Genomic DNA, 18,058 nt, shown 5'->3' with positions numbered 1-18,058 from the left:
GAACTAAAATCCACTGGAGTAACCTGGGAGCTCAAAGTGTGGTGGCTTTTCATTGACTGTTGCCTGTGCGGGGGATGAGGAAAGTGCTTCCTCCCCTGGCTGGAGTAGTAGAGCAGCATCCTTGTGCAAGGTCAAGTCCGTCTCTTCCTCTTGGGTCTGCAATTGACTATGAGCCATAGGGTATGCATGAGACCTCCCCCTGTCAAAACCTCCTGACTATTTTAGTGAAGTTTCCTGTTATTAATTTTCATAATCCCCTCCTCTTTTTTACTTCTACTAAGTAACCTCTCCTTGCTATATTCCAGAGAAAAGCTTAGAAAATACTTTTTCTTTCCTTTTTTTTTTTTTTTTTATCAGCCAGGCCATATGAAAGTTACCCTTCCTTTAAGTAAAATAAAAATCCCTGAGCGAGATTCTAACAATTCTATGGTCATAATACTCCTTGGAAGATGCATTTAAATTAATTTATGTCTTTGTGTCTATAGCTGTTTTGTTGACTTGGATTATGGACCACCAGCTGGGCTGGGGAAGGGACAAAAACTGATGGGAGAAGAAATCAAGTTCATTGCAATAAACCTCATAATTCCATTGAGATGGCAGGAAGTGTCTTTTCCACAACGTGACAACATGGCCTCGACGACTCCCCCAGGTGACTCAGCAGTGTGGTCAGCTAGGACCAGGGCTGCAAGTCCTGACTTTCCGTCCCCCTGCTGACCACCAGTCTACATTCCCTCCTGTGTTATCATCACTCTTCATGAGGGCAGCTCTCTTCACGGTCAGCGGGAACCTCACCCAGAACCAAACACTGTAAGGCCAAAAGCCATGAATTGCAATCTCATCTGTACCCTTTACAGAATCTTAAGGAGAAGCAAAGCCACACATAAGAAGAAAGTTAAGTGAGGATTTTAAACACTGGCACCAATGAAATGAGTTGGGATCACTCCACTTCCCGGTTCTGCTTTCCCTCTGAAATGAGGAGGGTTTCAGGTCATTGTCAGTTTCAGGCCATTGTCAAATAATCTTTAAAAAGAGAATGCTAAGAACAAAGAAACCAAATCAGGAAAAAATAAAAGTAAAAATAAAAACCTCTGACCAAGCCAAGCCTCTAAATATAGCTTTTCCACTTACCTCAATGCAGATAATTCTAAGATCTATATTCCTGATTCTATTCATTCCATTTAAAAGAGAAAGACCACACCAGGGTAAGCAATGCAGGGTGGTCAGAATGCATAATCTAATGACAGTGTGTGCAAGCCACTACAGAGGATGTCAGGAGCACTGCCAGACTGTGTGGTGGGCTGACTGGCTGATTTCTATGCACAGTCCACCAATGTTTTCCAAGTATGGACACAGCTCTTACAGAAATGAAAATAGAAAATGCAGGACCAGAGCCCACACTAAAAATTCAGTTTAGCAAAGACATGAAACTGCCCATGGAAGTAAAAGGTATTTGGCCTTGCTTTTCTTAACAGGGAGAAACGAATCTTCATACTGCAATCTTTTTATGATTAGGATAAAAGCCTGTCAGTCTTTGCAAAAGAACACTGAGCTGATGTCTGTGTTTTCTGCATTTGCTTTCTAGGGCCTGAAATAATGCTTTTCTGAGCTATTGGATTTGTTTGCAATTATAGTGTTCTGGAGATTATGAAGAATCAACAAAGATCAGCAAGAAATGGATAACTAACGCAATATTTAAAAATGATAACAGTATAGTCATCAAAAGGCACCCATTGCTTCTTCCTATCTACACTCCTTTTTCCTACTAAGCAAACTCTCTAACTTTGAAATTACTGGAACATCACAGATGAATGAGGAAGCACATTCAGACTACCTGATTTCAGCGAGATAGTGTCTAGAAGGGACCAGTTGTAGTAAGTAAATTTTACCGAAGATCAGAAAGGTTGTAGAAGAAAAGTGATAGGTCAGTGAGTTGTGGTTTTGGTTTTTATCCTATATATTTTAATTCTGTGGGCTCTCCAAATTCTCCTTTATGTTGAGAAGATGGTAAGGAGAGCTATGGTAAGGGCCATGTCTAACTGATCTCTTATAAAATGGCAGGCTGCCGAAAATACATCTTGTATGAACTACACAGCCTTTGCTCTCAAGCCCCACCTGGCCCCATCACTGTGGAGCATGGCCTAGCTGATGGCATGATATAGCTGGTAGAATGGGCCTTGGTTCCAGTATTGGTTCTACTGCTCATGAGCTGCAGAACCCTTCAAGTACAACAAAGAAGTAACATCTTGGCTCCTTCCCTGTTGTAAGGATCAGTGAGATGATAAAGGGAGAAGCACAAAAAACGTAAATTATTTGAGTTCAGTGCATGGTAACCAAACTGCCCTTATTATTGCCCATCCCCCACAATAGTCATCCGCTAACTCATCTATGACTTCTCTGGCTGCCAAGTTACCCCTGGTTTGGTCTCCCACTAGCTCAGGCATACTCAATATTATAGCACTTAGGTTTTCTTTTGGTAGCTACTGGTATTACCTGGCTTTTATCCTACTTTCGAGGATATCCACTTAGCAAGGTGTCTCACTATCCCAAAATAAATGGTACTCTCCAATTCATATTCTCTCTATGTCATATTCAAGGGGGTCTTGAGCCCATTCCTGGAAAAACAACTCTGGGTCTTCTGATCATTCACCACAGAGGCAGATCCCAGCAATGAGTGAGTTGAGGAAAAGAGTGTGGGTCTCCGGGGCGAGGATGGGTAAGTGGGAAGGGGCAGGGGCAGGGGAATTGGTTAGGAAATTTCTCAGTTTGAGTCAAGTAGGAGACCAGTGTCAGAAAAATAAAGTCAAGACACAGAGCTCTAGTTTGGGTCAAAGAGGAAAAGGGACGTGTGGGGCAAGAAGAAAAGTCCCACACTTCCAAATAAAACAGCCAACTAGTTTTGCCACCTTATCATCCCCCTTCTTCATATCTCCTCTACATCCTGGTAGTCCCTGCATATTCATATTACTGCATATTCAAATGAGCTGGCAGCTTTTAAAAATGCCCAGGCTGGACCTCAGACTAATGAAATCAGAATCTCTGTTGGTGGAATGCAGACATCACTAGTTCTTAGAGGTCCAGGTGATTGCAGTATCAGATAAGAAGGTGAAAGCAGCTCTGATCCATTTCTTCTCTATTCACCCGTCCCCCATGACACATAGCTAGAGATGTTACCTGGCTGAATCCCCTACTAATGTGGCAGGAGGCAATACATGTGCTTTGTGGTAAAAAAGACCTGATTTCAAAATTGGCTTTGCTATTCACAGATACCTGCCCTAGTTTCATGACTTCTCTGAGCTGCGGGTTCTCATCAGGAGAGTAACAGGGCTTTATGACAGTGAATGTAAAGATATAAAGAGTAGATTCTCAATACGTGTTAGTACCTTTTTTTTTTTTAATAAATTCAATGTCATGGAGACATTTTCCATGTCCTCAAATTATTGCTTTTTCTCATGTCTTAGGAAAGCTCCCACTCACTTAAAGTCTAATAATTTCAAGGTTGATCTCTCTAGGTATATTTGCTTATTAGCCCAAAGTGATATGGAATCAGTAGGACTCCAGGAGTTATTAAAGACATTGATTTCCTGGATCGCTCTGAGGTGAAATTCAGGTATGATGGTTAATTTTATGTGTCAACTTGGGTAAGCTATGGCACCCAGGTTTTGGTCAAATACAAGTCTAAATGCGGGTATGAAGGTATTTTTAAATGTAATTTACATGTAAATCAATAGACTTTGAGCAAAGTAGATTATCCTCCATAATGTGGATGGGCCTCATCCAATCAGTTTAAGGCCTTAAGAGCAAAGACCAGTTTCCTGAAGAAGTACCAATTCTAAACCTCTGTCTCTGTCTTTATATCTATCTATCTATCTATCTATCTCCTATTGGTTCTATTTCTCTGGAGAAGTCTGACTAATAATACAGCAGGGATCCTCAGAAGGGCTTCATAATAATGTTTGCTGTGCCCACTTCCTCCTTTTCCTCCACTTCAGAGAGGGATCAAAGCTCTTTCTCGTTCACCTTCCCAAAGTTGGTGATACATTCTACCCCCTACACTTAGGTCAATTTAAGAGAAATAATTTAGGATCAGAAACTAGGTACTGTGATGGTATTTAGCAATTAGGTTTCCTTAAGATTTTGTAAATGCGTCTTTCATGAATATGAAGGGCCATTTATATGAACTACTTGTTTATATCTGAGTAGCACAGTCATGATGTTCAATATCTTGAAATGTGTGTGGTTAAATTCTGTAGCTATCATTTGATACCTAGAATATCAGAGTCTTCTCGGTCTTTTGCACATGTCATTTAACCAACTCCAAAGTTTAAAAGTATTAGAATCCTCACTTTTCTCCCAGTGAGAAGGCTGGACAGAGTTTAGAACCTTCTGGTCACCATAAGAAGTGAAGATAATAATAGGAATTTGGGGGATAATGGAGATATTTTAGTCAACATCTTTTGGTCAGATATGGAGGGTACCTCTTTTTTTTTTTTTTTAATCAGGAGTTTATTTTCTTCTAAAATACATATATTGGATCATTTAAGGGAGAAACTAAAAATGATATTAAATGTGCACTGGTGAAATCTTCAGTAAATGATCCCAAAGTTACCAGGACAGGAAACAGAGGATGCTCCTTTCAGTCAATACTGGTATTAACTATTGTATGATAAAATAGTTAATTTTAAAATTCCAGGTAATTCCAAAGACCTAGGAAGTCTGCTTCTTCATTCAGCATTATTAGGTTCCTACTGACCCTTACTACGACGCAATGTTGTGAATAGTAAGCATATTATTAAGTGGTTATCGTCACAGGCTACCTATAGCCAGTTAATATAATAAATCTAAAATATAATAGACATGTACATTGAGCAAAACAATAAAATGTGTTACCTCATGTTTTTAAAAAATCAAGATAAGCCTTTAACAGAATGAAAGTAGCTTAAATGGCACTGTTTTACAAAAATGTGCTTCTGCTTATCCCATAATCCTTTCAGTATTTTCCTGGTAATTCAGCAAACTTCTTAAAACTGAACAAAATTAGGATTTTGTGCTTCTATGTTTACAGAAAGAGCATATCAAACTGACAAATTTGATAATCTTAAAAAAAAAGAAAGAAAAAACTGTTCTTATTTCAAAGGTCCAAAAAATAAGGGTTATTTACTATGCCAACCTAGACTTCTTGTTGTTTTTAAGATAGTAAATTAGAAAAACATGGCCAGAGTTAGAGGTTACTCAATCAGGTTGAAGCTGGGACTTTTATTCCAGCAGCTCCTGTTCCCCAAATTATATCTGATAATGTTCTAAGTCTAAACATATTTGAGTTCAAAATGATACTCAGCTCTTAGATATAAAATGTCACTAAGCTTCCAAATATCAACAGGTTTACCTACCCTCCTCAGCTGGTGTATTTGTATTCAGAGTAATCTGCCACTCAGTACCTCTGAATTGTAATATTTGAGGAACTGAAACTTTGAGCTGGTATGTTTGTTTTGTATTTTCCTATGCATAATCACAGGATAGGAACATTAATAAAGGGGTTGGTGTATTGGCCACTGTGGAGGCGTATGATTTAGGTAGAGTCATGGCAACAAAGCAAAGCTGAAGGTGTGCAAGTGTAAAATAGACCTCAGCCTGTATTGTGTTGAATAGAAGAGAAGACAAATGTGTCAAAAGACACAAGGAGTAAAATATCCAAAACCGTTTGAAATGATCATTTCTCAAAATTCAAGAAAGGTTCATAAGTACTCCCCTACACCAACTACAAAAACATTATTATCTGGAAGCAAGATGGCACCTGTAAACTTAAAATTGGCCAAGTTCCTTTGAACTATATCTCAAAGAGAGGAAGAAGCTTGAAATGGTAGTGATCTGAGGATGTCCACGTGGGTTGGCAAGCATATGTTGCTGCTAAGCAGAGGAAGTGGTACACCAGGATTTCTTCATAAGCGTGAGCTCTTTATAAACTCATCCTCATGAGGGCTGTTTTAAATAGAAAGAAAATGACACACAGTCCCTGACCGGGCTTCCTAACTGTTTGGAAAGAGTTGCCACTTTCCCCAAACGTTAGGTTACTGTGGGGGAATTTTCCAAAACTGTCAACAATTCCATTTTTATACTGGGTTCTTCCTCTCCACATAAGACAGATGCAAGGCGGCATGAACTATATTTGGTCTTGTAGGAGACGTAAGTTATTTTTACTATGCTGACTCCTACCTGACAGTGAAAGACGTATTCTGGTGTGGTTTTCTTAAACTTCATGTTCCAGACCAAAGCCACTCCATCTGGTTCATGGGGAGCATCTTCATTGTTGTTGTAGGAAGCAACCATCAGCTCGGGGTACTGGATGGAAAAGGTCACAAGGATGAATTATGTCAAATTGCCAACATAAGGAAACTTCCTTATTCCTACAGACACATGCTATATTACATCATTTAAATGACACTGTTTTAAAAATATAATTTATTGTCAAATTGGCTAACATACAGTGTGTACAGTGTGCTCTTGGTTTTGGGGTAGATTCCTATGATTCATCGCTTACAAACAACACCCGGTGCTCATCTCAACAAGTGCCCTCCTCAATGCCCATCACCCATTTTCCCCTCCCCCCCACCATTGGCCCTCAGTTTGTTCTCTGTATTTAAGAGTCTCTTATGGTTTGCCTCCTTCCCTCTGTGTTTGTAACTATTTTTTCCCCTTCCCTTCCCCCATGGTCTTCTGTTAAGTTTCCCAAGTTCCACATAGGAGTGAAAACATGATATCAGTCTTTCTCTGACTGACTTATTTCAGTTAGCATCCAGTTCCATCCACATTAGTGCAAATGGCAGGATTTCATTCTTTCTCATTGCCAAGTAGTATTCCATTGTACATATAAACCACATCTTCTTTATCCATTTATCAGTTGATGGACATCGAAGCTCTTTCCATAATTTGACTATTGTTGAAAGCACTGCTATAAACATTGGGGTACATGTGCCCCTGTGAATCAGCACTCCTGTATCCCTTAGATAAATTCCTAGTGGCGCTAGTGCTGGGTCATAGGGTTGTTCTATTTTTAATTTTTTGAGGAACGTCCACACTGTTTTCCAGAGGGGTTGCACCAGTTTGCATTCCCACCAACAGTGCAAGAGGGTTCCCATTTCTCCACATCCTCTCCAGCATCTATAGTCTCCTGATTTGTTCATTTTGGCCACTCTGACTGGCGTGAGGTTGTATCTCAGTGTGGTTTTGATTTGTATTTCCCTGATGAGGAGTGACGTTGAGCATCTTTTCATGTGTCTGTTGGTAAATGGCACTTTTTTTTTTATGTTGTGGCATACTTAATACCAACGACTACTTCAGCCTCTTACAATCTGCCGTCTGTTTCCAGTGTTCCAGGTGTGCTTACCACAGTCACCGATAAGTACCAAACTGCACACATTACGGGATCTCTCTGCATTATCTGACACTTGGGCTGCTCCCTCCTTTCTCTTATATTGGTTTCCATACATCTTTCTCTCCTGATTCTTTTCCTCACCATTCTTTCTAGTCGCTATAGGTTCTCCTTCTAATACCTATATTCCAGTGGGGCGGTGGACTGTTTTCTGCCCTTTTTACAAAACTCTGTCCATACATTCTCCCTGGGTCATCTCATCTACTCCAATGACTTTAATAAGCTTTAAAATGCTAACAATGTTCAAATCTATATCTCTAGCCTTGTTTTCTCTCTCAGCTACAGGTCTTTTTCACACTGGAGATTTCTCTGAGCTACCCACACACACATCAGATACAATGCATACAAAATGCATACGGATGAGCTTATTGCCTTCTATAAAAACCTCTTACTCTTCTACTGTACTCTGTTTTTGGTGCCTTTCATCTAACATTCACCTAGCTGCCCAAACCAGACACTCCATGTTCATTTTTACTTCCCATTTACTGTGTTTTACTACTTCCTTAAAACCTTTCAAAGGCATATTTTCCTTCCACCCTTAAAGGGAGGATCTCCTAAACTAATTTCTTATCTGAATACAAGCTACAGCTGCCTAAATGGCTTCCTTCTTGCAGACTTTCCAGGCCCTACCCTCACCACTCCATTCTCCATCCTTTGTTAATATGACTTTACAAAACAAACATTTGGCTAAGTCACTCCTCTGCTTAAAAAACTTTAATGGCTCATCATTACTCTCAAGAGAAAATCCAGGTCATATAGAGTCTTTCATGATCAGTCATTTTCCACCTTCTCTGCTTAATCTCTTACCACCTGGCCTCCCTCCTCAACCCCCACACCCTCATGGACTAGTTCTGGGGTTCATAGGTATAGCCTCTATGCCTAGGAGTTTAATACTCACTCTTACTAGAATACCTCTTATGTGTTGTTTCATTAACTCATTCTTTTAAAAAAAATTTTTTTTTAACATTTATTTACTTTTGAGAGACAGAGAGTAAGCGGGGTGGGGCGGATGGTCAGAGAGAGAGGGAGACACAGAAACAGAAGCAGGCTCCAGGATCTGAGCTGTCAGCACAGAGCCCGACACGGGGCTTAAACCCATGAATCGTGAGACCATGACCTGAGCAAAGTCAGACAGTCAATTGGTGGAGCCACCCAGGAGCCCCTCTTTTTTTTTTTTAAGCGTTTATTTATTTTGAGAAAGGGAAAGTGCATGAGCAGGGGAGGAGCAGAGAGAGAGAGAGGGAGAGAGAGAGAATCCCAAGCAGGCTCCACACTGGCAGTGAGGAGCCTGACGTGGGACACAAAACCATGAACCGTGAGATCATGACTGGAACCAAAACCAAGAGTCAGATGCTTAACTGACTGAGCCGTCCAGGTACTCCTGACATTAATTCATTCTTTAAAATTCAACACATGCCTCAAGTCCTTCAAACAGTCCTAACTTTCTACCACCCTTCCTCATCTCTCATAGGCTCCCTTAGCATTATTGTGTGTCCCCCCATTAGAGCACTTGTCAAACTGTACTATGGTGTTTTCCCACTTATGTCTCTTACTAGTTTGTAAGCTTTCTGAGTGTAGGGACTTATTCTTATTAACTTTTAAATGTAGTATCTTGTAACCTCTAGCAAATAATCAACTTGTGTCAAAATCTGTTGAAATACAGATGCTGTTTTTATTTTAGTGACTCTGTGCTCAGTAGAAAGACATATTTAATCCTTTGTTGTCAAATAATGTCGACAATTAAAAGCATAAGTGCAAGAACCACAATGAGTAAAATAATAAGGACTCTAAAGTGAACAGAAATACCTACTTACCCTGTGTGAATTCTGTGCTGTGTATGTAATTAAACAAGCTGGGGATGAATCTTGTGAGGGGTGTTTATGAGTTAGAATCCATTGCATGAAAATGCCATTCCTACTTGGCATTCCCATAAGGCGGCACCATTAAAAATAGCATCAGGATTATAGCAGATTATATCACTCTTTGCTCACAGATAACTTAATTTTCCATCCTTTCTATTATATATATATATATATATATATATATGTATATACATACATATATTTATATACATACATATATATGTACACATACATACACATATACATATACCCACACATACATCTTCTATTAGAAGATGGTCCTTATAACTTTAAACATCAACTTTTTTTCTATCAAAAACAATTAAACCTGAGTCTTCTAGTTGGCTTTATTAATTTTGCAGCAACCTCAGCTTAAGAAAGCTGCAGGAAGTTACAATTGGTTGGTGCGGAGGAAGTATAATCCTACAAGACACATGTATACAGCCACCAGGGGAAGTAATCATTCTTTATTAGAAAACGTTCCTCAGTGACTGAATCGAAAGCCCATTAGGAAAGGCCTTTGATTCAAAGCCCATTCAAAGAAACTAATATCCAGATAAACACAGAAGTCTCCAGGTTATCCATCTGAAGTTTAACTATGTCACATGTGAAAGGCAACTCTATAAACACCAACAGCCCTGCCGCAGTGACCAATGAGCAGCCAGATGTGTCTGCAATAATATCCCACAGCTTCACATCTGGGTCTCATAGTTGGCTCCCACTTGTAGTTTTTTTTTTCTTTTTTCCATTAAAAATAGTTAAAATCATTTGGCTTTAAAGCTTATTTTGAAAATAGGGAGGATTTTAGTAAAATACCAGTGAAATACCTTTCGTGTAATTTCTATAACTGGCATCACAAATCCCAAAGATACTGATTTAACTCATATCTCATGCAAGCTTTTATGATTTCAAAGTCCCTTCTTATGTGCCTTTTCCCATTGTTTGTTTGAACATGACTAGTCCTATTTTCTTACTCTCAAATGAAAAGCAAATATCTGAACAATTATTTAAAACCTGAATGTTAAAATTATGATGTCAAAGGGAATATGAACAACTAGGAAGTTTATAGTTACTCATCAGGCTGGATTATCCAATCTTTAACCTAGGAGAATTTTACCTGGAGATTACCAGATCTGTTCTCAAGCTATTTGTTCTTACAGAGAATAAAATCAGACATTTATCAGAGAAGAAGAAACCAATATGTTTTCAGGCCCATTACGTGTCAGACGCTGAGCCGGGTGATACATTTACTCATTGGCTCCTTGCCATCCCCAAGAGCAAAGGTGGTTTTACCAGCCTTACAGATGAAGAAGCCGAGGGTCTTAGAGTAAGTAACTCATTGTGAGTTATGTTGCTAATAAATGAAGATGTGAGAGCCTTACTTGAAGTCTGTTTGGTTTCAAAGGCCATGTCCCTTCTAGTCCACTGTGACGTGTCCAGTGCCTCCTACGTATATGTAATTCACTGCACCAGGTGAAATGTGGGACAAGAATGTCAACAATAACATGCTTAGCTCTATAGAAGCTCACCCTTACGTAGAGGGAGGAAAGGTAAGACACATGTATGAATAACTACAATACAAACTTAAAGGCAGAGCATGATAATGTGCTACGGTGGAAGTGTAGAAAAGGTTCCTTGGAAGTACAGAGGAGGAAAGAACCACCTTAGTTGGGATAGGATGTGGCAGGGAAAGAAACTGGAAAAGACTTCTAAGAAGAAAGGATCCATGCATTGGGCCTTACCAATGGGTAGATTATTAGGAGAGAAGAGAAAAGGGAATGTGGGCAAGGGTACAAATATGAGTGCAGGAGATGTATCTTGGTCATCTGCCTGGTTCACAATAATTCTCTCATTTTTGGAGATTCCCTCAGTACATAGGTATCTAACTTCTCAGGGACAATTAGTTCATTGCAGGGTTGATACTTGACCCAGCACAGATCACATCCCCTGAACTGGCTATGGTAAATTTTGAACTGAGATACAGAACCTATGGGCTGGCATATGAGTCAGGTTATGACAGCATCCTATTGGTGAGGTCCCTCAAGCAGCCTGGATCTCTACTCTTCCCGAATCCCAGTTCTTCTTTTCTGTGGATTTCCTAAGTGCATGGGTGCCTCTCCAGTAAATCACCCGTTTTGCTTACGCTAACCAGAGGTGAAATTTTCTTAACGAATGCAGCATGGAGCACATTCAGGAGGCTTCAGGTTGTTGCATTTGGCTTGGAGGTAAGTTATATGAAGATGTAAACAAGCAGAAAGAGCTGGAAATGCATCTGGGCATCCTCATAGATGTTGCCAAGTACAGGCTGATGATTTTAGACTTTACTTTGGGGACACTAGGAGTTATATTCAGCAACTACTAATACTACTGCCACTACTACTTTCACTGGCCACATTTATGGAGCACTTTTCATGTACCAGATGCTTTTTAAGTCCTACTGCTTTAAGTACATTAACTCATGTAATAGTCAGCATATGAGCGAGGTATTATTACCATCATCTTATGAATGAGGAAGCTAAAAGTAAAGAGAAGCTAGGCAACTTGCTCAAGGTGATACTGAGAGTTTATAAGTAATCTTTACAAATATTAATCTGGTCAAAGTGCTTATAATGGCTCAACAGTATACAGACTGGAGGTAGAAAGACCAGTTAGGAAGCCACTTCCTAAGATAAGCAAGAAGTAGAGGGCATGGCATAAAGTCAGTGTCAAATCCACCTGCTAGTGGACTTGAGCTGGTATCCATGGGAGTCTTCTTGCTACTATAAATTTGATTGGATGTGGAAACTAAATGAACTATCAAAGATTACTCAGGTTTGTACCCTGGATAGCTGCAAGGTTGGAGGATGCATTTTACATGGAAGAGGAGTATATATGGTAGGAGTAAGGTCATGGATGTGGTTTTGTACAAGCCTGGAAAAGCTACCATGCGGTATGTGGACAGTATTATTGGCTCACACTGTTCAGCAATGGTCAGTGAACGACAGGGCTGACAGAATTGCCCGAATGCCACTGTTTCTTCCAGGGAATGATGTTTGGTGAATATTTACAAATGTTATAAAGTTTAAGTGTTCCTGCTCCAGAAGCCCAGAAGATCAAAGCAAAGCCGCGCAGAAACCTTACGGTTTCTTCCTTGTTCTCCCCTCTGTTCCACTCAGGTAAACACCCTAGACATACAGGCCACTATTAGACTCTGAGACTGTGCCTCTTGCTCTTCTTTCTTAACATTACTGAATTGCATCCAGAATCATTTAGAAGAGTCTGCATCCCATAACCATATAAACCTGGTCCTTGGAACCCCATAAAAATCTTATGATGTAGGAGCCAAGGATTCCAATTCCTTTTTCTCATGCTCCAAATAAAACATGCTTTTCAGAAATGCAAACCTCTCCTCTACAGTGTAGATGAGTAGGTTATACAAAAATGGTGAAAAGTACACGTGGTCTCTCCATGGTAGAGTTTCTGCTCTTTATAGTTTCAGTTCTTGCAAAAGACGATCACACAGACCCCCGTGTGGAAATAAATCCTTCCACGGCCAATACGGCCATCACATGCTGCAGCCATGCAGGCCCCAGCCCCGTTGATGCTCTCTCCGCCAACTCCTCAGGGAGCATTACCAACCGGCCCCGAGAACACGGTAGAAGTCACCTTTGAGGAATGTGTCAGATAAGGTTCCTGTGTAATTTCCAGACTCAGAACAAGTGAACAAGCCGAGCTAAGTGTTTCCTCAGGCTTGGATCCGATTTCTGTGCATACACCCGAGCGTGCTCACGGACCACCCACACGCTGGCGGGAAGTGGCTGGGCCAGCCCTGCTTATATTAGTCTCTGCACGATCATGCACTGTGTGCTCTGTTGTTTGCATGTAAAAGGAGGTTCAAGAGGAGAGAACACCGGCCCACTTGGTGGTTGATGACAGTCCAGTTGTGAGGGATTACACTCCTCTTCAGTTCTCCTGTTCTCCAGTAGGATTAAACGGGGCTCTTCACATCATCTGTTTCACAGCTCTGCCTAGAACACACTCTCCTCCCCTCCATTGGTCTAAATCCCAGTCTCCCAGAGAGATCCTGCACTTGCTATCTGCCTCATATCATTCAGCACTTATAACCTCTCTTGGTTCCAGATTCAAAAGTCCTTTGTGAAAGGCAGTGGTAAAGAGAATAGCCCTGAAGTGCAAAGGACTTGAGTTCAAATCCCCACACTACCACATCCTGACTGAGTGACTCTTAGCAAGTTACTTAGCTTCTCTGAGCCTCAGTTTCTTCAGTTGCAAAATGGAAATAGTAATGACTGCTTCATCTGAGTTATGAGGCTGAAATAAGGTAATGCCTTCAGAGAAGCCGGCAGAGTGTTTAGCACATAAGAAACACAAATTAAAAGTTAGCCATGATTTAAAAAAAAAAAGCTAGCCATGATTATTATTCCCAATAAAAACATACCCTATAAGAAAACAGAAACTGTGTTGCACATCCATGCCCAGAACTTATTCCTATTTTCCTCATTGCCATTATATCGTTGTCATTGCAGGAAGGAACATAGCGTGGTTGTTACAAACGTGGGCTCAGAGGTCAGACCACCTGGGTTCAAACTCTGGCCACCTCACAACTAGGCTGTGTGCACATTATTTAACTGCTCAGTGCTGGGTAATCTGTCAAGTAGTTGAGTTGGCTCTTCAGCAAAGTGACTTTGATAAATTTGCCTACTTTCACTCTGAATACCACACTAAGGAGCATAGGATTTTCTCTTAGAGGCAACAGGGAGTTTTAATCCAGGGAGTGGCGTGATCAGATTTGCATTTTAGAAAGATTATTCGGCTAGGGGTCCAGAGGGAAAACCATAGATGAACAAGCACGGATGTAGAAAGACCACTTAGAAGGTTAGCATTATCACAGATGTAAGGTGATGCATATGAGTGGAGACAGTCTATCTTGGTGACAGACTGGGTCTGGAAGATTAAGAGGGGAAAGTTGTTAATGTTAATGATGAAAGTTCTGCTTTAGGGCCTTGGGTATATTGTGATGTCTTTCACTTAAAGAGAATGCAGTAGGAAAAAAATTCAGATATGTGAAAATAATGAATTAGTGATTACAGATTCTAGGAGACACCTGAGTGGATCTGTCTGGTGTGTAAAGTGGAATTTAGGAGGGGGATGGGTGGGAGATATCAATAGGCTACCATGTAGTGCTTGAATCCACAGAAGTGGAAGAGGTCTCCACCAGACAGCATATCGGGAGGAAAAGGAGAGGCTGGGGGCACGACCACGAGGACCACAGCAGTGTGCGAGAAAAAGAAGTTTTGGGGAAGTCTGAGAACTAGCAGAGACTAATGTTGTGGAACTCAATGGAAGGATATTGTTCTTAGAATACGAGGAAGTCAACTAAGCTGGATGACAGAGAAGTCAGGGCAGATGAGGGCTTAAAATAGCCCACAGGATTTGATGGATAGGAAATCCCTGGTGACCTTAATGATAGCAGTTTTACAGACAAGATGGCCTGGCTCCTTGTCTGGTACCTAACACATAGTAAGAACTCAATGCATATGGATGACAGGGTGCAAAATTTAAACTGAAAGTTTAGTAAAATGGGAAAGAAAACCAAGAGGCATAGAAGAAGATTGTAGGTTGGCGAACACATCTAAAGTAACGGAGAAAATCTCTCATTTTTAAAATACAAATGCCACGAGGACACAACCCAGTTTGTCTCGTCCCAACAATAATTCTTACCTGCAGGGACCAATCCATGCAAGTGACTACTCGGTGCTTGGACCAATGCTCATCGTAGAATTGACGATTGAAAGAAAGGTTGGCTCCAGCCTGGACATCCCTAGGAGGGTTTAAACATCAGAGACAAATGTGATGCTTCAGAAAGGGGCTTTATCTCTGCTGCTCATATGGAAAGAATGAAATGGCAAGAGCATGGCACTCGCTGAGGCCAAAGCATCAATTTACATAGCAAGCACTGATCATAAATAAATGAACTAACAGTGGTGTCCTTTATGAAAAGTTTTCCCTAGCCTGGCCCAGGAAAGGTTTCCATGTGTTGTTTTAAACCTGGTATGAAATGTCAAATAATTATCTGGCTCTCACCTTGACCAGTCCCGAAAGCCTTCTCTTCCTCCTAACAAGTTCTATCTTGAAGCAGAGTTTACTAGAAATCTCCCAGCTATCAAGGGAGCAGAGCCCACTTGCAGATTCTTTGATATCAATACCACCTCATCTAGCCTTAGACCAGAGATGATACGCATGTTTCTATTTACCTGTAATATCTGAGTGGTTGTAGTGTTGCCTCCCTGCTCAATAGCAAGTGGTAAGTTTTATCATGAGACAGGCATAGTGGAGAGTGGGGGATTCACCAAAAGTAATAGATACTTAACATAGACCAAAACATTATCTGGGCCCAGGAATACATTTTGGCCAGTGTTTGCTTGGCTGATACTCAACTGGCCACAAAACCTCCTTTGCAGAACCCTGCACTGGTCATGCATTTGCTCCACAAGACTGAGTGCAAATTGAGTAATGCTGCTTCTGTGCCAGTAGCTTTTGGACCTGCACAAAAAGCTACCTATATTTCTTTAGCATCAGTTCAAAAATTCCTCCACACTCACTTTCTTCTGTTCATTTGCTTCATCCCACTGCCTTGCACCCTGTATCACTTGTCTTATACAGCTCTTGTTCAGATGGTGACTTGGCTCCAGACTATTTACTTGGGCTCCAAATTGGCCGACTTAGGACTCTTTTTTTCCTGCTAACCCTTCTTCAACTCCACCACTGCAAACTCAGGCAAGAGGTATGCACACCCAAGTAACTGCCAGGCACCCAAAAGGAAACAGGACACAGAAAATCAACTGAGCCACAGAATAATGGCTTTTTCAAAGAACAAAAGCATCTCATAATGTGTATACGCAAACTATTACTGTCTCTTTGGAGTAGTCTAATGATGTTGTCAACTGCTTAGAATATTTTCAGAACCTCCTTTTGAAACTGCTTTTGGAGCCTCTGTTACATTCCCTTAAGCATCCTCAATGATGATACACTGTTCTTTGAGAATGTATTTGAATTCTAGAAACAGCAAAAAGCCAAGTCTGATGACTAAGGCAGGTGATCTCAACTTTTCATATTGTTGTTGGCCAAAAGAAATCAGTGGCTAGATTTATTTCTTATAAATTCTTATAAAGTGGCTAATAAACCTGGCTAGATTTATTTCTTATAAAGCTCATAAAGTACCTTCCAGTATACCCACAGTGATGGTTGACGGCTGCTGCCTTTCACATTACATATGCTACAGTCTCAGATAAAAGTCATTTGGAGGATCATTTGCTTTTATTGATTAGTTTTTAGTTTATCTTTAAATATATCCCTGCACAGGTGTTGCCTATAAGACACATACACATATACTCATGGTATCAAAAAGAAGAAAAGGGTTGCAGTCTCTCTTAGCTGTTCCCCACATCAGTGAAGGGCTCCCATATCTCATGTTTATTTTGTTCAGCTTCCTGTTTGCTTAGACATCAAAAATAGATCTGCTGGATACAACACAAATCTCCTTTGCTGCTTATAAGAATGTTTTCTCAGAGGACAATGTACGTGACTCTGCCAGTCTCTATCACCTGGACTGTTCCCCAGATATCAAGTTCAAAAGCATTTCACGGAAGCACATGATAATTACAGGGAAACTCTAAGCCAGAAGTTATAACCAAAGCCCTTAGTCAAAGCTGTTCAGCAAGATCAACCCTGGAATTTCATCCTCCTCTGATTTGTTTGGTTTAAGATTTGCCTAGTCAATACATAAGTGAATTTAGAATCAACAATAATTTATCGCAGTATTTTTTTTTAAAACAACATGCACACAAGAAACTAACCCATCTTTTTCCTCTAACTCTCGACCGCTGTAGTCAAAGAAGATGTCAGAGTCTTCTGCTAGTGCTCTTTCAATTACCCGTATTGTCCGATCAAAAAAGATGAGAAATTCCTCTGAATGAAGGATCTGCTGTTTTTCTTCCTCTGTCAGCTCCCGTGGAGGGGCTTTTTAAGTAAAAGAGATTGTCAGGAAAGAAGAAAAGGACAATTAAAACATTTCAAGAGGAATCCAACTCTTGAAAGAGACTATTTACCAGAAAAGTGATCAGACAGTGAAACAAACCATTGTTAATATTGATTCTAAATAATTCACACCAAAGGTTTTTATAGATGTTTCCCCTGATAATTACAAAAAAGATTTCATATCTAGACTAATTACTACTTTGAAGAGTTGAAAAAGATTACAAATGAAAATAAATTGGTGTTTTTAGCAATCAATTCTGAATGTTACTTTCTTTAAAACAGAACTTGAAAAACAGCTCAAAGAGTACATAATAGAAAAATCTGTAAAACTAAACATATTGCATACTACTATAAAGCTGCACATGTGAAATCACTAAGAAGTATCTATAATATCATCTGGGTAGCATCTTTTCTCTCTACTAGATACATTCATTCTATTTTAGATGGTTAGTTGCTAAGGCCGGCTGACTGTTATATAGGTTCCATTCAAAAACTGAAACATGACCTTCCAAACCTGCTTTCACCTGAGATACCTTCTGCTTCTTTAAAAAAAATTTTTTTTAAACATTTATTTATTATTGAGAGACAGAGAGTGAGTAGAGGAGGGGCAGAGAGAGAGGGAGACACAGAATCTGAAACAGGCTCCAGGCTCTGAGCTGTCAGCACTGAGCCCGACGCAGGGCTCGAACTCACAAACCACGAGATCATGACCTGAGCGAAGTCAGATGCTTAACCG

General features: G+C 40.2%; 1 protein-coding gene across 3 annotated transcripts in view; it reads right to left on the bottom strand.

Annotated features, from left to right (window-relative positions):
• Positions 1–18,058, bottom strand: part of DYNC1I1 (dynein cytoplasmic 1 intermediate chain 1) — a 313,654-nt gene that overhangs the window by 102,093 nt on the left and 193,503 nt on the right. For all 3 annotated transcript variants that reach the window (XM_047847119.1, XM_047847137.1, XM_047847127.1), the window contains 3 exons: positions 17,142–17,304; positions 15,007–15,106; positions 6,211–6,336 (listed from right to left, as the gene is read on the bottom strand). In XM_047847119.1, coding sequence (XP_047703075.1) covers positions 6,211–6,336; positions 15,007–15,106; positions 17,142–17,304 — 389 coding nt within the window. The remainder of the gene's footprint in view (positions 1–6,210; positions 6,337–15,006; positions 15,107–17,141; positions 17,305–18,058) is intronic.

This window comes from Prionailurus viverrinus, chromosome A2, assembly GCF_022837055.1.
Source record: "Prionailurus viverrinus isolate Anna chromosome A2, UM_Priviv_1.0, whole genome shotgun sequence".
NCBI lineage: Eukaryota > Metazoa > Chordata > Mammalia > Carnivora > Felidae > Prionailurus > Prionailurus viverrinus.
This window is presented reverse-complemented; position numbering and strand designations above follow the sequence as displayed.